Source organism: Otolemur garnettii, unplaced genomic scaffold, assembly GCF_000181295.1.
Source record: "Otolemur garnettii isolate 467f Iridium unplaced genomic scaffold, OtoGar3 scaffold00075, whole genome shotgun sequence".
Lineage (NCBI taxonomy): Eukaryota > Metazoa > Chordata > Mammalia > Primates > Galagidae > Otolemur > Otolemur garnettii.
Window position 1 is genome coordinate 6,096,207 of NW_003852470.1, and position 21,249 is coordinate 6,117,455.

At 47.1% G+C, this 21,249-nt stretch overlaps 1 protein-coding gene across 3 annotated transcripts in view; it reads left to right on the top strand.

Moving 5' to 3' along the window:
* The first annotated feature begins 10,169 nt into the window (after positions 1 to 10,169).
* The window catches only part of CUNH10orf90 (chromosome unknown C10orf90 homolog), a 220,664-nt gene continuing 209,584 nt past the window's right edge, over positions 10,170 to 21,249 (top strand). For all 3 annotated transcript variants that reach the window (XM_003794064.1, XM_023515648.1, XM_023515649.1), the window contains exon 1: positions 10,170 to 10,409. In XM_003794064.1, the coding sequence (XP_003794112.1) occupies positions 10,170 to 10,409 (240 nt within the window). The remainder of the gene's footprint in view (positions 10,410 to 21,249) is intronic.

The window sequence follows — 21,249 nt, forward strand, 5'->3', positions numbered from 1 at the left end:
TCAGCAAAGTCTCAGTTTTTAAAATCAATGTACCTATATCAGTAACATTCCCATATACCAGTAATAGTCAGGTAGAGAGTGAAATCAAAGACTCAATACCATTAACAATAGCTATAAAGAAAATAAAAGATCCAGGAATATACTTAACCAAAAAAAAAAAAAAAAGTGGTGAAAGAGGTGAAAGAGCTGTACAAGGAGAAGTGTGAAACATTAGGAAAAGAACTCTCAAAGGATGTAAACAAATGGAAAAACTTGATCATGGATCAGCAGAGTAAACCTTGTTAAAATGTTCATACAACCCAAAGTGATTTGTAGATTCAAAGCAATCCATATCAAAATAGCAATGTTGTACTTCACAGATGTAGAAAAAACAATTCCATTCTTCATCTAGAACCAGAAAAGAGCCTGAGTAGCCAAATCAATCTTAAGCAAAAAGAAAAAATCTGGAGCCATCACATTATCAGACTTCAAACTACACTACAAGGCTATAGTAACCAAAACAGCATGGCATTGGTTCAAAAATAAACATATACCAATGGAACAGAGAACACAGATATAAAATCATCTATCTACAGTGAACTGGTCTTTATCAATTCTAGGAGTCTTCAGGATGGCTTTTATTAAATAGTTAAAAAACAACAGATGCTGGCAAAGCAGATGACAACGTACACTGGGGGAAAGAAGCCTTATTCAGTAAGTAGTGCTGGGAAAACTAGATAGCAACATGTAGAAGAATGAAATGGGATCCCTACCTCTCACAACTCACAAAAATTAATTCAAGATGAATAAAAGCCTTAAATGTAAGACATGAAACCCTAAGAGTCCAAGAAAAAAATGTAGGAAGAACACTTCCAGATATCAGCCTAGGCAAAGAATTTATAACAAAGGCAAGTATAATAATAACAAAATAAATAAATGTGATTTGAGTAAACTGAGAAGCTTCTTCCCAGTTAAGGAAATAATCAACAGAACAAATAGCCTACGGAATGGGAGAGAATATTCACAAACCATCTATCTGATGAAGGGCTAATATCCGGGCTCTAAAAAGAACCCAAACTATAGCTTTTAAAACTATTTTAGCCCTTGCAAATGGCTGAATGTATGTATTCTTCCTTGAAAAAAAAAAAAAAAACTCAGACTTTGCATTTTTGTCCTTTTTAAATGGGCACTTTACTGGTCAAGCCCTCTATCCCTCATTTCGTTTCAGTTCTCCAGTAGAAGGCTGTTTTCCTTGCTTAAAAATAGGGCTGTCATCTGATATGAATTTTAACTGCAGGGTGAGGAACACAGAGAAACCCTCAGCCGACACTCAGCCAGACGGGAGCACTGGGAAACCGGAGCTGGGGAGAAGAAAGTGCGCGGGCAACCCGAGGAGGAGTGCTTTGTGCTCAGCCGGGCAGGGAGGAGAAATTGGATCCGAGGCCCATTTCCCAGAGAATGAAGAGCTGCAAGGATGCCAGTCCACCAGGGACACACGAGAGGGGAGGGCACAGATTCAGTGAGGTGGCCTCACCTAGGGCAGGGTGCCCGGACACAGAATGTGAGAAAGGGGATAGTGTGTGCTGGCCACAGGTGCTGGACAGTGTTCTCCAGCAAGCCTGGCCCTCCCATCTGCTCAGGAGGGTGCTGAGTTCCTCTGTCCACTTGACAGGTTGGTTTACCGGTGGATTAAGAGGAGCTCATGCAGGCATCTTTCATGAGTTTCCCTGTAGGGCTTCAGATTGCAGGGTAGAGATAGACCCTGCTCTGAGAGGCGTGCATGTTACTGCCTTGTATCCAAACTATTAAATAGAAACCTCCTGGTTCCAATGCAGCGAGAGCCCTACAATGGGGTGGCGGCAGCAATGCCCTCAACCAACACATCCCACACCCTGCCTTGTGGCAGGATGGCTCAGGAAGGCTCAGGTGCCCGATGCCCACAAGCTGCAGAAAAGGAGCAGGAGAGGGGAGTGCTCTGTAAGGAAATCAGTCCCTTTTGCTCATGCCAAAAAAGTGATGCCATGACAGTCCTGCTCAGCCCACGTCTACCCACCCTCTCTGTGTGTTTTTAAACACAGCAAAACATCTTCATACTCTTTTGACATGTGTTTTAAAATAGCACCCTGGTGGTGATGTTTCCTCAGGTTTCTACCCCTCTGGCAGTGGCTTGGAATCAGGGGAAACCGGTGGCATTGCATTCAGCTGTGGCCTGCAACCGCCCTTCTGGAGGAGGGAGCTCAGGCCATGAAGCAGGTGGAGGGCAGGGTCCTGGACCCTGCATCACACGGGCCAACACTCTATGATAGGGGCCAGCTTGTGGACTTTGGCAGGAGCCAGTCTTCATTCACGTATGCGGAATCTGTTGTGCGGTTATACTTAATGAGCATTTATGGGGATTCTTTTATGACCAGAATGCTGAGCCTGTGGCGTAGGGGGACTGGTGGAAAGCAGGGAGGGCTCCACTGAGCACTGGAATGCAAGGTCCAGGGTGGGACTGGAGAGGTGAGTCTGGGCTCATCCTGCCTTCCTGAGAGCAGAGCCTGAGAAAACCCACACCCTGGCGCAGCCCAGGAGCGGAAGGGAGTGAGGAACCAGGGGCATGAGGTTGGGAAGGTGGAAAGAGCAAGGCAGGCAGCACCCAGGGGTCTCAGATGGGACCCCTGAAGTGCCTCTCGGGTTCTCTAGGGATCCATCAAACCCCGCTCCTGGTGGGGCCCTGCACTGGCCCTGCGCAGAGCTGGCCAAAGTCTTACGGTGTGAGCCAGAGATGGGCAGAGGAGACTGGATGTCACGAGAGATGTCCTGTTTAGCACAGTAGGGCTCTGTGTGTGGGTTTAGGTGCCACGTTTAGGTGTAACACAAACCCACTCATTTCCAAATATTGCTAAGGATGTCTAATCTCTGTGAGTCCTTCTTTTAGGGTTATGCCCCCCTCATACCCATATTCTTAGCACCCTGGCATAACCCTGTCACTCATGCACGCCCTAGACAGTGAACAGAGGGCAGGAAGGAGGGATGGAGGCATTGAGCCAGGGGAGGGAGGAAAGGGCAAACACGGAAGGCCACCACCACGGACGAGACCAGGCCCTGAAGATGGCCTCTGAATTGGGAACTGAGAAGGCTGAGCAGAGAGAGGTTCACGGAAGGGAGACCAGGAGGAGGTGTGACTGGCCAGATCCAACTTCAATAGCCATGGAATTACCCGGGTAACCCCCACCCTCCAAATCTTTTAGAATATTCTATGAGGGCAGGGCCACGCTGTCTTGTTCTTGGTCATGGCCCCGTCCCGTGCTCAGCACTTGGTGACGAGGTAATGAGAGGGTGGGTATGTGAATGTCCTTGACCTCTGCTGGGCACGGTTCCTCGAGTAGACACCCAGCTTTCCTGTGGCGTTCCACACTCGAAAGCCTGTGATTCGGAGGTTACATACTAAGTAAGCTGGCTCTGTCTTGAGGCTTACTTTCCCACTTTATTTGGCATGTGAGAGGGTCACAGACCCTAGAGATCATGGAAAATGTTTGGGGGTCTGATGGAAGCGGCTCTGTGCCTCAGTCAGAGCCCTGACCCCCCATGGACCAGCACATGGTGCGGGAGCCTCACCTCCTGTGCAGAGTGAGGATGGTGAAAGGCACAGTGAGGCTCAGGGAAAAGAGGAGACATTGACGGGACAGTGAGACATTGTCATCAAAACTGCCAGACCCGTCTCATGCTTCCCCAAACTGCCTGTCCAGCCTAGAGATTCTGATTCTGGACCTGGGTGTCCCTGGGAGTTCAGACTAAGCCCTGGGGGTCCCCCTTGCTGTGGTCAAATCTGAGGGTGGCTGTGGTGTCAGCTCACTCCCCCAACACTGGTCTGTGCAGGGGGTAGCAAAATTTTTCTGTCAAGGGCTAAACAGTAGATACTTCAGGCTTAGCCAGCCATACAGTCTGTGTTACAACTGTTCAGCTCTGCCGTCCTCTGAAGAGAGAAGGCACCAGCATGGCCAAGTGCCAGCAAAACTTTGTCACAGAAGTGGGCACCTTCAGGCCATCTGGAGAACTCTGGTCTTTTTCATTGCTACACAGTTGGGGTTGCTAGAAAGTTCTTTTATTAATGTTTATGTGAAATGTCCCAAAAGGTAAATCATACTGGCCTATTTCATTTTTAGAAATCACATGTGGACTGTTACATGTCTTTGTGGGTGTATGTGTATATATGTGAGTATGTGTGTGTATGTATATGTATCTATCTATAGCTATATATATATATATATATATATATATATATATAAAATTTTATTTCCCCTTCCCTGTCTTCTCACCTTCTATCACAGGCCTGTTAAGGACATTGTCATTTATGTGGAATGGTTTGTACGAGGATGTCTGGGAAGTCAGGGTTTTGCCTCATTCCTGCTGTTGCTCTCGGTGTGATCTAATCAGACACCTGTGAGCCTGCAATGATGTTGAAGAGAATCTCAGATTGTCACCTTGGTATCTAATGAGCAGATCTTCTGGGGCTGCGGAAAGCCCCACTCCAGCCAGGACAGGACCGCCAGGCACAGCACATACAAGGCCTGGCTGATGGGTGGGGCAAGTGGACTGTTCTCGTTCAGTAAGAATGAGGAGAGGGTCCCCAGAGTGGCCTGGGCTCAAGGGCTCAGCGCTGTAGGTGCTGCCACTCCTCCCTGTCCCCATGGGAGGGGCATCAGGGTTGAGTGAGTCTAGGATGCTGGCGGTGGCTAGGCCTGCTGCTTCCCCTGGGGCTTGGGTGTTTTGCCGATAAATATTGAATTTCAGAAATTTGTTTAGGACAACTCATGGAAAAATTAGTTCACCCAAGCAAGAAAATGTGGCAAGAGTGACAGTGAATGTGCTTGTGGAGAGTAAGTGTGAAAAAATGGTTTTCCACTCTCAGGCCACAGAAGTGGGCCCTGTGCTTTGCCCCCTCAGCCTAGCCTGCCGTGAAGGAGCTGTCCTTCGTGCATGGCCTGGAGGACACATGGTCGTCTTTGTGGGGGACAGCAGAGGTGACAGGGCTGGGAGGACACACAGTTGTCTTTGTGGGGGACAGCAGCAGTGATAGGCACTCTAGGTTTGGGGTGAAGTTTCCCTAGAACATAAGTAGCAGATTGAGTTTGATATTTTCTTGAACCTTCAACCATAATCCTTGCTTTACTTCCTGTTTGCCAACATACATGGTTTAAAATCAAACAGTTTCTGACAGTCATGGTTTTCTGTATTGAAAATCTCCTGGAGACATTGGAAGGGAGGAAAATGTGAAAATTCCATTTATTGTCTTCAAATAGCTCACTCCTCCTGGTGAGTTTGGAGGAGGATGGATGAGCTCTCCCCGACCGCGGCTGCTTTGGTTTTTGGCACTGTTAGAAAGGGCTTTGAATGTTTAATCGAAGTAGTTGGCACAGAGCTGAACGCCCTGTGGGGGCTAAATAAATGATTATTGATTGCTTGCAAAAAGGGGAGAAAATGAATATTGTGGATAAATGTGGCAATATTGTCTGTGCTTCTGCTCCAGTTTTCTCCTGTGCTTTGAATTTGCCCTTGGAAATCTGGGGGAAATATCAAATTATCGTGGTTTCCAAACATTGTATAAATAAGAAGGAAAAAAAAGCTCTCTACTTACAGAAAAGAAAAAGGCATAAGATAATTGATACTTTTTATTTTCATTCATCCATTAAACACTTACTTATTAAGCATCTATAACTGATCCCGGGAATGGTTACTCCTTTTGCAGAGCTGAGAAATCAGACGAAGGGAGGAATTCATCAAGAAAACCTGTATCTTCTCCCTAACCTGCTTAGAAGGCCTAGAATCCCTTAACTCCGCCATTTTCTTCTCAGGCCTTTTGTGTTATTCTAGCGTCCCAGCGGGTAGGGCCTAACAAGAGGAGAAATATATTGCATCAGTCCTGTGTCAGACAGCCCTGTAAATTTCACACATCTGTTTTAAAAGGATGATTGTTTAGATGTGCTTGCAGCAAGCCTCGTGCCTGGGAGAGAGAAGAAAAAGATCTCAGCACCCACCTGATGAGTGAAGTGCCCATAAATAAAAATGTCACTTCCCCCGTAAGGGAAACTAAATTATGAATTCAGAAATTCATAGTCATCTGTTTTTATTGTTGCCTAATGCTTTTTAGATCTGCACAAGGCCCTACAGAAAATCAACTCTGAAATTCTGCATAATTAGGACATCTCTCATAGTCGTAAATGCTAATCCCATTCGGAGAACAGATTAAGAATTCACAGGCATGAGTTCTGGCATTAGGTACCTGAGGTTCCTTTTCTTTTTGAATAATTCATTATTTAAATACTTTAATGCGTATCCTATACAGCTCTGCATATTGTATCAGGGTAGAGGGAGAAGAGATTAATTTCCCATCCAGTTCAACCCTAAACACGCGGGAGGCTCCTTGATGTTGATTTGCAGTTGCTAACAATGTCACAGTTTCAGTTAGTCACCCCAGGGACCAATTTAGGGAAATTAAATAGGATCTTCCGCAGGACATCAATAAGGTCAGAGATCTAACTTTTATAGTAGTTGACTGAGTTATTTGCTTTAAGGACAAAAATGGCAAAGGATTCAGGGAGTTGTTTTCTGTAAAGAGTGATGATAATTAGCAGTAAATGTAGCTTCCATTAATGCCTGCTCTTCTTGGCTGTGAATGTTTTACAACATAGCGTATGAGCAGAGTGAAAGTGATGTCCTGCAACTGACTTTGGTCCATGCAGCGCTCAGCACGGGAGCACTACCCTGTCATTGCTCAAGACTCAATGCCACATTTTAATCACATCGGTGCAAACTCTCACAGGAAGCTTAATTTGTGCTTTGAGTAACTGTCAGGGCACATGTCCCACTGCTCAACAGTGAACTCCCTTTCATCTCTGAACAGCTGGTGCCTAGGACACTGCCAGGCACAAAAGCACTTCACATCTGTTTGTTTAATAAAAGAATGAATTTTCAATGATTAATGCAAATTCTATTGGTTGCAAGTAACAGAAACCCAAATTAAATAGTTTAAGTTTAAAGAAGAAAATATTATAAAAATGAATCTCTTCGAGCCCCCACACATGACGTGATCTGGGTAGGACCCAGGATTCCGGAACCATCCTATTTCTGGTTTCGGCCTCCCCCTGTGACAGCTGCTGCTTGCACCAGTATTGGCTGAAATGTTCCATCTCATGATGCCGGCACAACACTTGCTCACTGCCAGGACCAAGGATCTCCAGGACAGATGTAGAGTGCCCTTTGTAGGCCAGGTGCTCACCCTGGGCCCAATCAGCTGTCACCCTGTACTACGGTTCTCTGGGATTGTCTTAGTCCTAACTCCAGCTGCCATAGCAAATATCGCATTGGCTTAAACAACAGAAATTTCTCACAGATTTTGAGGAAGGATGTCTGAGAGAAGGGGACCAGGAGGCCTCCCTTCCTGGATTGCAATTGGCCACCTTCTCACTGTGCCCTCACGGGCTTTCCTCCACGCTCACAGGGGGAGGAAGAGCTCTCCGTTGGGCCTCTCATAAGGCCACCAATCCTGTCAGGAGGCTCCACCCTCATGACTTAAATTAACCCTAATTACTTCCTAAGGGCCCCATCTCCTTAACAATCCTCCTTTCTTGGTGTTAAAATGACATGTCTGATAATTTACTGTGTTTAAAATCTTTGCCTTTGGGTGGTGACGATAGCTGTGCCTATCAAGCAAAGTGCCAGGCTCTGCCCGAGCACTTTGTGCCAGGGCCTCCATCTTCACAGCTCAGAATTGAAGATGGCACTGGTGTTGTTACTATTAAACGGGAGGAAACTGAGGCAAGGTTTGCACCCTGCTTGAGGTTGCTGGGCTGGCACTGTAATCCCCAGAGGGGTCCAACGTCTTCTGACTTGTAGACTGTGCTTCAGGTCAACATAGTGATGGGACAGTGGTGCCTGTGGTCCTGTGGGGCATGAAGAGCCACAGTTCCAAGGTCAGATGGAAAGAAGTGAGTCCCCTTCTGCCTCAGCAGCCCAGACAGGAAGGGGCCTCCATCCACAAGGGCCAACCTCGTCCTTTCCTGGAGGTGGTTGGCCCTGGGGTGTGTGGGGCTGCTTTCTGCCGAGGTGTCCACATACTCTGGAATCTGGAGACATCAAAACTAAATCGAGAGGAGGGGGCTGGTCCACAATCACCTGCTGCTTTATTGTGAGGCTTAGTTCAAGGCTGTCTCTGACTGTCCTTCCTGTGGTCATTCCAGCCCTCTGATCCCCTCATCCAGATTCCCTCTCTCTGGGCCTCCCTCTCCTTCTCCACATAATGATGAGAACCGATAATCCCGAGGCTGCTGTCCTGCTCTGTTGCCCAAGAATTCTGCAGACTTGCTGGAGGCAACACTACTGCTTTTTCCTGTGGCCACACTGGTCAGTTAAAGTCCAGCCACCAGCCTCAATCCAGGGAAAGAGAAAAGTCACTCATGGCCTTGATGATCAATCGTGGGAATCTCCATAACCCCTGCAGACAGTGGTAAGTGCACTCACTGCCCCAGTCCACTCTCAGGGAGCCTCGCCGGCTGGTCTTAGTGGCTGACGGGCAGTCTCGGTGGGAAGTTTCTCGTGTGACTCTCAGGTTTGAATCAGCCATGGCTGGCATCAGCTGGGACCTGCCGTCCTCACTGACATTCATGGGAGAACCACAGGCAGCACTGGGCGGCAGTGTTTGGGGTCAGAGACAGTGAGCCCCACTTCATGGCCAGCATGTAGTCTCTGGGTCTGTCATCTTCACACTCAAATAAGAACGCTGGCCTGAGGTGTCTAAGGTCATCTCTGTCCTCCCATCATTTTAGTTCTTGGCTTCAAAAAACATTTCCCTTGCCTCCCAAGGGAGAGTTTAGCACTGTATCACCGAGTCTCAGCCCCAATGAGCAGGATTTGCAAAGTTTCTACTGAAAGCAGGAAGGCGTGTGGGTCCGGGCTAGGACTGCAGCTGTTTTCAGGAAAGTTAAGAAGGTCTTTCTTCATTTAGCCTCTCCATGACTTTTAAATGAGGCAGGTGAATTAATTATTCAAATGAGCATTGTTGCCAAAAGCCACAAGGAAGTCACCTGTGGAGAAGAGTCCTGTGTGGACTTGGAACTGGGCCCTGGTCCTTGTCACCTGGTTCTCCTTGGTGCACGTTCTTGATCCAAGGGTTACCACTTCTCCTTGAAATTACGATATTAATAAAATGACATCAAAACGTGAAATAAAAAAGTGTGGACTTTATCGTGGATCTGCATTGGTAAATGGTCTGAAATTCAGAAATATTAGCATCATGTAAATCATGATATTATACATACAGAGTCCAAAATAATTTGGGCAGAAAATGGACAACTGTGCTTTGAAAGTGATGGTACCACGACTCTGGCACATGCTGCCCTTTTCTCGCCGCTTTGCTTGATAGATCCTCACGGTAACCCTGTGAGTGGCGGGTAGGGTGTTTTTATTCCATTTTTACTCCTGGGGAAAATGAGGCTCGGGCCTTCCCAAGGTTGCTGCAGGACCAGGGCCCCCATGTGAGCCAGTGCCCTTTCTGCCCATCAGCGGGACACGCCGTCTCCCCGCCACTCACTCGTAGCCACCCTGCTTCTGTGCCGGGAGTTCTCTTTTTCGCTTGAGTGTGTCTCTTCTTTGCTGTCCAGCCGAGGACACTCTTTGTGTGGCTGGGCAATCTGCACTTGTTCCTTTCAGCCCCGCCAAGTAGAAGCAGGAAATCTAAAAAGCAACAATTATTCCTCCTGGTTCCTTTCTACAGAGCCTTGTAAATAATTTACTTGGATTTGAAGGGCTGGAGCCTGAAAACACATTGAAGCTCTCAGTTAGCAAGCACAGTCTGTGTTTAAAACTTGAACACAGTGGGAAAGAGAAATGTTCCTTTGAAATCAGAGACGACTCGGAGTGACCCGAGAGCTCAGGCGTGAGGCTGGAGGCTGGCAGATGGCAGCAAGGAGGTTTTTGTTTTGTTTTGTTTCTAAGTGGCATGTTAGGGCTACCTGTGAGCCTTCCACGTCCACATCTTTCACCACTGCAACTGGTATTTGGGAACAACTAGCTCTGGATTTGGAAAACACTGGGCCAGGACCAAGCTGGGCCACTTCCCACGTCCCTCCTGCCGCACTCAATACCTGGGTTAAACAAAGAAAATTGTGTTTGCCAGGCTTGCTAGCTGAAGTGACACGATTCTGAGTAACATGCAGCACTCTGGAATTCCTACACAAACTCGCCAGAAGGGGTACGACTCCCTCCATGCGGAAACGGCCGTGCATCGGACTTTTCAGATAAAAACCTTTAGTACGGAGTTGAAAAACCATGTAATGGTCATGGATTTTGTGAAGAGTAACTGGTTTCCCTCCCAGAGAAGAGCCAAAGTCTGTATCATCCGTATGTGCCAAGGCTTGAAGACGGCTGAGCAGACTGCCAGCAGATACGAGGTATGTCTGGTGGGCGCGGGGGGCGCACGATGGGCTCAGACAGAGAAGGAGCTTTGCTTTTCAGACAGACAGCCCGGGAGTCTTCTCTGCTCCAATAAATTATCACATCTGCTTGTAGACTTTCCCAAGGGATTTGGAGAAGGCTTTTTCTTTTCTTAATATATTTCAGCTTTAGAAATATAGGGGAAGGAGGAAGCATATTGGATGGATGTAATTTATGCATTACACATGTCTGCATTTACAAATATTTAATGGGGCTCCAAAGACTACCAAGTTGGGTAATTTGTATCCACACATAGAAACTGAAGTATGTTCCTGTGAGTTAAACATGCTTAGCTCTCTAAGTTTGTGATCATCTGTCTTTAAAGGCAATTTCCTATTTGTTTTCTGATGTGTTATTCAGGGGACTATTTCTGGCCTGCTTTGAACAATTTAAAATGGAATGATTCAAGTTGGGGGCCAGTAAGAAGGGTCTTTTAATTTTTGAGAGTGAGCTCTAATTTTAAAGCAGAGACAACTTAGTAGGGGGAAGAAAGGAGAACTTTAGAGATCTAAAATGTCAAAGTGAGATAAACTCATTACTGTGAAATGTACTTGTATTCTGCTTGTAACAGCCCCAGGCAGTTATCTTTTTAGAAAATAAACATGCACGAAATCTTATCGGCTCTTATTGTACATGGAATAAATTATGAATGACATTGTAAATGACTCCCATATAGCTCACTTACTCAGCCCTTTTGATAAATGTAACATGCAAATTGCTAATGCTTTATGAAAAGCCAACCTTTCTGAATGTTGATGCATTATTAGGAAAGCCTTTCCTGAACGCTGGCAAACACTCCAGGTCTTTTGTTCCCCACACTGGGCAGAAGGAAACCAGTACAATGTGGAAGGAACAGGTTTTGCAGGTTCCGAGCTGGTTTCTTCAGTTCCAGCCCTGAGAGTGTGAATTTCCATGTTTGCAACAGAGATGTAAAGGGCACAGAAATAATGGTGTTAATTAAATGCAGTAATAGTTGTTCATTACTTCATTGCCCTATCAACCAGAGCAAAAGGTGTGCAATTAGAATATAATTGAAGGAAATCAGAGATGTTATTATTCACAAGTAATTAATCGGATAGGGACAGAATTTCATCATCGTATAATTTTCATTGAAGTTATTTTCCAGTCCTCCAGAGAAAGAAAAACTTGCTGAATTATGTTATACATTTTCCAGAAGTGTTCATGGCTCCATTTTAAACCCTATATAGCAAATAGCAGCTCTTGTGTTCCTACTTTTTTCATGCATTTTCATCTGTTCCTGTAGCTACTCTGAATGAGAAAAAAGTGCATCTTTGCAGGAGCTTATAAAAAATAAACACACTGACAGTCATAGTCACCTTTTGGTGTGTGTTGCACAACCCCCCATCAGCTGGCACAACCTGTCATCAGCTGAACAGCTAAGGTTAAAGTGAGGGCCAGAAACGCGTCCCCACCCTCTGCAATCAGTCTGATGGGCTGATGGGGTTCACTGTGTCCATGACTGCAGAAGTGGGCTGGTGGGGTTCACTGTGTCCATGACCGCAGAAGTGGCCCAGGCAAGGCATTTGTCCTTGGCTCAAGGGCAAGACAAATTTGCAAACCATCACAAGAGTCCTGTACTTCTCGTCCCTCTCAGTTTCAAGTTCCACTCTTGACTTTTAGTAGCAAACACTTCAGAATTTAAATTATTCCACATACGTTGAACTATTCTTCATATTACTCCCACCAGAGCATGCCAGCACCATTTAGATTAGGAAACCCAGAAAGAAGGAAACGTCCTTGCTCGAGTTCCCAAGCTGCGGTGGTGAGGGAGCCCAATTTGCAGGCTCCGGGTCCTGCTGCTGGACTCAGCCCAGTGACTCCTTCTCTTCTATCAACTCCAAGGCCATTGGTTCACCTGCCCCCAGGCTTTGACCATAAAGTACCCAATGGGATGAAAAATGAGAAGGGTCCCTGGGATGAACTCTCAAAGCACACAGGTGCTGGCTTAAAGAAACTGGGGGATTCTACAGTGAAAGTGAATTTTGTAGATTTTGTTTCTGTAAAAACCTTATGGATTTTAAGTTCTTCCCACAGAGACCTGTAAATGTGTTGAGTTGAGTTCTCTAGACTAGGATTGTTCTAAAATTATTGACTCGGTCCTGAGCTGTCTTAATGCTTGGAGAAGCCACCTCTCTCTAGAACAAGCAGTGACCTGGTATAACTCCGGGCCAGGGAGGCTCTAGCCACACTCATTTCCTTAGTTACACTACCTTCTGATATGGGCCATGGGCAGAACCTGTTGTGCTGAAAAGTGCCTTGGGTCAGATGTAGATGGCAGTGAGGGTGCCAAAGATTCCTGGGTTCATATTTACAAAGCCTTGATTCCTTCTGACTATAAAATGCCCAGACTATTAGAAATACAGTGTGATAAGGGGACAGCTTCCCCTTGTTTTTTTTTTTTTTTTTTTGAGATGGAGCCTCAAGCTATCCCCCCGGGTAGAGTGCTATGGCATCATACTCACAGCAACCTCCAACTCCTGGGCTCAAGCGAGTCTCCTGCCTCAGCCTCCCAAGTAGCTGGGACTACAGGCGCCTGCCACAACACCTGGTTATTTTTTGGTTGCAGCTGTCACTGTTGTTTGGCAGGTGGGCGGGGGATTCGAACCCGCCACCTTAGGTGTATGTCGCTGGTGCCTTAGCTGCTTGAGCCACAGGCACCGAGCCTGTTTGTTTGTTTTTGATAAATTTTAGACAGCAACTTATCCATAACTGGGCAGTGAGATGGGCCCATGGTTAAGCTCTGCCTGTGGTCCACATTGCAAGCCTGGACACAAACTGAGACTCCCTATGTGACATAGCTCAGATGGTTTCACCGACTTTCAGAAGGGAAGCCACACAGAATTCGTATCTCCCAGGGTTTGAATGTGAGTAGGCATCCCCCTAATTAATTATCGAGACCTTTCTGACGACAGGTGCAGGCTGAGGGGCATGAGCGGAGGCTTGCCCATCTGTCTTCGGACAGGTGACAGTTTCTAATACATTTAATCATTAGATAAGTCAAGAAAAGTTTTTGTATTTGGAAATCACTGTTTGGCCATGTCTCTCAATATTTTTCAAAACCTCTATCATCATTTCCATCTCCCTTTCCTACTCATTTAGTTTTTAAAAATTAGATGTAGCCAGTCGTGCTCCATTCTGGTGGGGTGTAAGAATTATGCCTACAGCCCAGCCAAGGCGACTGGGACTCAATGGGCCCCGAGCAATGTGGAGGCATCAGCAGTAAACAAACAGCAACACTTAGCAGGCAGTTCTCTCATCTCCCTTTTCCTTCTCATCACATTCATGTTTTCCTCTACCTTCTCGAGCCATTTTAAGGTCCTGGTCTGCTTATTTCATCGTTGTCTCTGTTAGGAGACAGTTAAGTAAGCAAACTTGCTACCAGGCACTTTCATGGCAGCACTGTACAAACAGCTTGGTAAGGTTTCATAACCTTGGTGTAACAGCATCTCAGATCTGTGTTCATGTCAGTGTGTGGTGGTGTCTTGCTGAGAGCCATCATTATTCTTGTGTGTTTCTGTGTGTTGTTGCGAGAATGTCAGCACTTAATTTAGAGCAACAAACACACAGTAAGTTATTGTTAAACTTGGCAAGAGTGGAAGAAATTAAAGACATGTTAGTCCAAGTTTATGGGGATAATGCCATGAAGAAATCGTCGGTGTACAAATGGATTAAATGATTTTTTGGAGGGGAGAGAAAGTAGCTGAGAAGCAACTGATGAAGACAGGTCAGGGTGGCCAGTAACAAGCAAAACTAATGAAAATGTGGTAAAAGTTTATCGAATTGTGTGTCAAAATCATTGGCTGACTATGGGAAGTATAGCAGACCAAGTAAACATTGATAGAGCAACAGTTAGGAAAATCTTAACTAAAAATTTGACATGAGAATGGTGTGTGAAAAAACGGTCCCAAAGGCACTCACTGATGAACAAAAGCAGAGGAGAGTGGAAGGTTGCCAGGATGTTTTGGGGAGGCGGGACGATGTTACCACTGGTGATGACATTGGGTGTGTCAATCCCACCCTGAAACACAGCTCCAAAGTGCACAACCGAAGTCAGCCAGTGCTCTGCAACCAAAAAAGTCAAAACGATATTGCTAAACTTTTTTGACATCAGAGGGCTTATTCATTATGAATTTGTGGTAACTGCACAAACAGTTAACAAGTTTATTCTTCAGAAGTGCTGGAAAGGCCACATAAAAAAATTAGATGAAAATGGCCTGAACTTTTCACCAATTATTCATGGCTCTTTTATCACGACCATACACCAGCGCACACGACACTGTCTGTGAGGGAGTTTTTAGCCAATAAGTAAATAACTGCATTGGAACACCCTGCCTGCTCACCTGATCTGACCCCCATGACTTTTTTCTTTACCTGAAGATAAAGGAAATACTGAAAGGAAGACATTTTGATGACATTCAGGACATCTAGGGTAATTCAACAATCACTCTGATGGCCCTTCCAGAAAAAGAATCCCAAAATTGCTTGAAGGCTGGCCTAGGCACTGGCATCGGCACATAGCTTCCCAAGGGCCGTGCTTCAAAGGTGACCACAGTCATATTCAGCAATGAAGTGGCAGGTGGCATTTTTTCGAGAATGAGCTCTCGAACTTAATCGTCAGACCGTGTATTTCTGCATGTGTTTATACGGATCGGTTTTCTCCCATTTATGGGTCATGTGTTCTTGCTTTTCTGCGTACCAAGTCATTTTCAATTGAATTTTGGATGTTGTGGATTTTACATTGCTGGAAGCTTGATTTTGCTAAGTTACTTGAAAACAGCTTGATCCTTTGGAGGGTTAAAGATTTGTGGTGGCAGATCTAAAGAGCTGTGGGGGTATTAGGTGAGGTCTGGAGGCAGTTTGGTTGTGACCACTTGGGAAAAGATGCTGGTGGTGTCTGCCCAGTGGGTGGAGGCTGGGATGCTGCTACCATCCCACAATGCACAGAACAGTGCCCCAAGCCCAGAGAAGAATTGTCTAGCCTAAAATTTCCATAGTAATGAGGCTGAGAAACTCTGATCTAGGGCTAGTTTAGCCCACTATTAAGACATGGCCCATCTGGGCACCCCAGCTGATGTCTCATGTGTGACAAGCTCTTTGCACTCAGGCTGGTGAGACATGAACTGCTTCCAACTCCATGAGAGACCCTGGGGTTGTCTGACCTACCAATTCCCAGAAGTTTTTTCCTTGGTTTCTGGTATTAGTATCAACCAGAGACTTCCGGGTCTCCTGCTGGCTACTGTAACACTCTCTCTTGGCAGTTCCCAAACTTCAGAAATTCCAGCTCCAGTGGCCTCTCTGAGCTCTCCAAGGGCGTCTCAGAGCAGAGGAGGGAAAGCTCAGAGAGGCCACTGGCCTTGCCTGAGCAAGATGCCCTTGCCTGAGCTGTGGCCCGGACATCACCTCCAGTAGGCATGACTGACAGAGGCACCCTCTCATTTCCCTCTGTCAGGGGTCACTTGCTGTCCACTGTCTGGACAATGTCTTCTCATAGCTTGTGTCTGCTTATTCCATCCTGGCCAGAAGTAGGGCTCATAAGTGGTTTTGCTGACCCATCAGACTTTAAAAACTGTGCCTTGGGCTTTGATGAACATTTTCAAGTGGTTGGAGTGCACCTGCGGGTCTTGTCAAATAAAAGCACTAAAGTTTTAAGGCTTGGGCTTCAGGATAACTTGATTCTGGGAATAAAGAGGTCAGTGAAATCAAAGACAAGGTAAAACAAACATTCCCTTTCTTCTCACAGTTATCAAAAAGTGCAAAACAAGTTCACCTCTTTCCAAACCAAGCTGAAGAGCGTAAGCCAGATCAAAGTCTTTGGAGTCACTTTTCTTCCAGAAGTCCTGGCCTCCAAACAATCTTTTTGCTGGGATAGCTGGTGGCTCTGGCCACAGTGAAAGCTCTAGGCCTGTGGAATGAGGAGGCCTCAGAAAAGGCTGTTTCACAAAAGACAGCAAATATTCCGAAGAGCTCTGTACTCTACTCGCAGGCTGGGAACCCCTGCCTCATCCCTGAGCCTTCCGTGCTGTCTGCATGCTGTCTGGGTGCAAGCTCGGTGCTCCTCCTAGAAGCCTCAGCAGCTCGAACCCAAGAGGACAAGGGGAAGTGGAGCACCTGAACTTGAGCCCCAATGCTGCCTACTCACCGTGTTCTTCCAGCCCCTTCCTGTACCACCAGTGGGATGCTGGCATCAGTGGCAAGGTCGTATAGTGGCTTGGTGGGTCAGAGGCCAGGAGTCAGTTCTGTTGTGTCAGGAGGCACATCTGGTGATGGAGGTCTCCAGTCTAACTGCACCGTGTAATGTTGTTATAAGTGAAGTGAGTTGGCCCTGGGCATTTGCAGCCAAGGCTTGGGAGCTATATCTGACACCGTGCTGGTGAATTTCTACCCAGGGATTTGGGTGCTGGTGGGGAGTCTATGTCTGTATTTCAGCCAAAGCAAAGGAGGGGGTGGCAGATGGAAAGTGGGGTTGTGGTTAAGAATGGGGCCCTGGATGGAGACTCTCTGGGGTCTTGCCAGCTGAATGGCAACTTCCTTGTCTTCTTTGAGCCTAATTTCCTCAGCTGTGTCCATGGAAACAATGATAATATCAACCTACATGTTTGCTGTCGGGGGTAAAAGAGGTATGCATGCAAAGGCTGAGCCTTGGGGCTGGCATGGGGCAGCACCCCGTGATCGTGTTTGTCATATCAAGTTCCAGCAGGCCTTTCCTGCCATCTCCAACCTGCCACAGCCCTGTGGCCCCCAGGTCCAGCTAAATTATAACCAGAGCGCCATGGGCGTTGCCCCATTTAAGTAGTCTTTCTCTCTCTCTCTCTTTTTTTTTTAGAGACAGAGTCTCACTTTATTGCCCTCAGTAGAGTACCATGGCATCACAGCTCACAGAACTTCTAACTCCTGGGCTTAGGCGATTCTCTTGCTCAGCCTCCCAAGTAGCTGGGAATACTGGCCACAATGCCTGCCTACTTTTTGTTGCAGTTTGGCCGGGGCCAGGTTCAAACTTGCCACCCTCGGCATACAGGGCCGGCGCCCTACCCTCTGAGCCACAGGCGCCGCCCAAGTAGTCTTGTTTAAGTTGGATTGAAACACTCTCCTTCTCTCTTTCCCCACACTAAAATGTCAGGTATCAGAGATGTGTGACTTTCTACATTCTTGGCGTGGTGGATTCCCATACCCCAAAGAATTCAGAGATGAGTCATTAAGTTGGCAGGAGCTGAATACAGAGCTCCCACTCAGAGCCCACCTGGGATCAGCTGCAAATTGTATCATTGACAAGAGACTCTTGAGAATATAGATTCACACACATCGGATTCCTCCGTGATAAAGCCCGGGTCAAAGCAGAGAGCTCTAACAGGGAGTTTTTGATGGACCTCCCTAGAAACACCTTCAGGGATCTAGAAGGGACTTCAGCATCTCATAGCGGGTTGCATGGACTCCCCCCCTCGCATACTTCAGAATCCCCAGGGGAACTTTCTGAGAAAACAGACTCCTGAGCTCTGGGAAAGGTGGGGTCTGGAAATCTGTGCTTTTAACAGGAAAAACCTGCTGACTCTGATTTAAGTGTGAATCCCTGAGCCAGAAGTTCCAGAGCAATATTTTCCAACTGCTTGAACCTAAAAGAAAAAAATGACAAGGAAGTGAGTGTGAACTTCCTGCATTCCAAAGCTGGTGTGGGAAGGGGCATGGGCTGGAGCCGGGGGGGCGGGGTGGAGTGGTCAGGGATGAGCGTGTCAAAGCCAGGACCACCATGCAAGGAGGGCCAGGAACAGGGGGACAAAGGAGGCTGGTGTCAGCTGGCTCCTGAATTGCCTCATTGATGCTCTGGCCGCAGCTGTGGGCAACACACGAGCCCTATTCTTCTAAGGAGGAAATTCTGTGAGGCCCAGAGAGACGGTGTGGGCTGTGCAGTGACACGGCTGGAAGCGGCAGGAGGAGGACCTCACGCTCGTGATGTTACTGTGAGGCTGGGGCTTCTCATGTGATGCTAGGGGCTGTGGCACATCTCCTGATGGCAGTAGCTGGTGCCCAGAGCTACCTGCAGCAAAAGTCAGCTGTGCCCCTGACTCCTTGTCTCTCTCTCTCATTCAATGTCCTCCCCATCCACAGCTCTCTCCTGGGCACCTCTTATAGGGCCAAGACACCCGTGTCCTCTCCTCCTCCTGCTTTTGCTGTCCCAGCTCTTCCTCCCCTGCTGGTGGTATAGATGGATTAAAAAGGAAACACTTGGCTGGCTTGTTTTAAAAATATGTATTAAAGACCGACTGTGTGCCAGGAATTGTGCTTGGTGCTGGAGACACAGAAGTCAAAAAGCCTTGCCATCTGACAGAGGATGCAGCAGGCCTGTGAGTGCCAGGCAGGCGTCTATACAGAGCTGCAGACCCAGAGAACACAGGACTGTGCAGAGAAGGGGGCACGGGGCACGTTCTCCATGGAAGACCAGGGAGTGTCCAGGCCTGGGGGAGAGTGAGAGTGCAGGCAGAGGACGGGGTGGAGAAGACACTTCATGTAGAGGAAATGGCAGTTTCTGGGGAGTGGCACAGATGACGGCCCTGGGCTGAGGATTGGGGTGGGGGGAGCAGCCAGAACTCTGCAGGGCACAGTTCCTAACAGGAGGGAGCCAGGCAGAGAAAGGGCCAAGAGGTTGCTTCAGGTCACCTCAAGCGTAGCTGAAGTTAATCTGTGCTGTGCAGGGCGAGGCTCTGTGAGACCAGGCAAAGAGCAGCTGGCAGGAAAGAACAGCTCCCGGAGCTGCGAGAAGAGCGGCACTCGGACCGTTCATGCACCTGCCTGCCCCGCCCGCCATTGGGAGTGTGGCACCCCGTGAACACAAGGATGACGTGGCAGCGCCCCTGGAAGGGCCAGGCCTTGGTGTGTGGCCAAGCTGGCCTGAGCATAAAAGCTACTCAAGATCTATCCAGGACAATTTTAAAAAACAGCTGTTGAGAGAATCAAGCTGTTCTTCCAGCAGTTAAATGGCAGTCACACTGTATTGTACATTTTTGTATCTGTGGGGAAAAGGAAACAGAAGGAGCCCTTGGGATTGAAGGCACGTAGGTGGGAGTGTCCGTCTGGGAGCTCCGTGAGGAATGCAGCCCGTGACTCACCACGTGGACGTCGTGGATTATGTTATGAATGGCGAAGAGAAGACGTGAATGGCTGGAGGAAATGTAGAAGTGAGTTAGGTGAACACTGGAGGCCGGGGAGTGATGGGTGATATGAGAGATCTTCCTCCGATTCAGTACTTACGTTAGATGACTTCTTTTTTTTTTGCAGTTTTTGGCCGGGGCTGGGTTTGAACCCGCCATCTCTGGCATATGGGGCCAGCGCCCTACTCCTTTGAGGTTCAGGCGCAGCCCTAGGTTAGACTTCTTTACACACCAGCTTGTTCAACGATCCACAGACAGACAGGTGGAAGGACAGACAGCAGCTCTAGCTGGGCAAGTGTAACTGCAAGACAGAGGCCACTTGTTTATCATTCTTGTCACTAATCACATTCCAGATAGTGAAACTGTTTCATTTCCTCTGTGAGTCTAATTTATATCTTTTGTCCTTCAAGAAAGGACTTCAAGACAGCTCCAAACATGAGTATCTTGCAAAATACTCATTTGGGACAATAGTGCATTAGAGAAACAAACAGGGCTGAAGGTAAAGAGAAATACTTTCTCTAAGTAGGCAGCAAACTGCTGACCACTTTGGGTCTAAGGCAGGAAGCCACTTCCAGCAAAGCAGCCTGCAGCCACAAGTAAGCACATTCACACCCCGGGGCTGTCTGGGCAGGGCTCAGGTGCCTCCAATTCAGCCCTCTATTTACAGAAAGTTCAAGAATGCATTATTTTAGTTGCAGGTGTGCTCAACTGCTCACCTGTGTTTTAGATACTGCTGGTTTCTTGGGTGTTTGCTGGGGTTGCCCTGCAGGCCCTGGGCAGCCTGCTGCGGCAGTGATGGCCTTGGGCCCTGGGACCTCAGTGATGGGTGTGCCCAGGAGGGGCCCAGCAGTGCCCAGGAAAGGTGCAGTGCAGAAATCCTCACTCCTGTCTGGGAGGAAGGAAGCTTTGCCAAACACGAAGTCTGTCCATGAACTAGTTCCACGATAACAGCCACTTTTTCAGATTGGCCATGCCATTTGTGGGACCATGGCAAAATGAAAATCTGGATCCTTTTGTTTACAAACCACAAAAAATTGTCATTAATGGTACTAGAATGTAAATTCTTTTCATATTTTCTATGCACTTTCTCTTGATTTTTGTGTTGTCTTTAATTCGCTGTTTAATGTTGGTTTAAGTAAGGAGGAAATGAAAAAAATTATCAAGAATTTTACTGTTTATATTGTACAGTTTTAGCACAAATATTATATAATGACATGTAAATCACATGTGTACTAACCAAAATGATACAGTTTCAGGTTTTTATTTTTTAGTTTTTTAAGACAGAGTCTCACTATGTCACCCTTTCGGTAGAGTGCAGTGGCATCATAGCTCACAGAAACCTCTAACTCCTGGGCTTAAGCAATTTTCTTGCCTCAGCCTCCTAGTAGCTAGGACTGTAGGCACCCGCCACAACGCTAGGCTATTTTTTTGTTGCAATTTGGCCCTGGCCAGGTTTTAGCCTGCCAGCCTTGGTGTATGTGGCTACGGACACCATAACCCCTGTGCTATGGGCACTGAGCCAAATTCCTGGTTTTTAGCTCATGCATGTAAGTCTGTGTTTCGTATAATCCAGAGTAGCGAAAATGCTGCCAAAGTCAACTCAACTATTTTCTTTTCTTTTCTTTTTTTTTTTTTT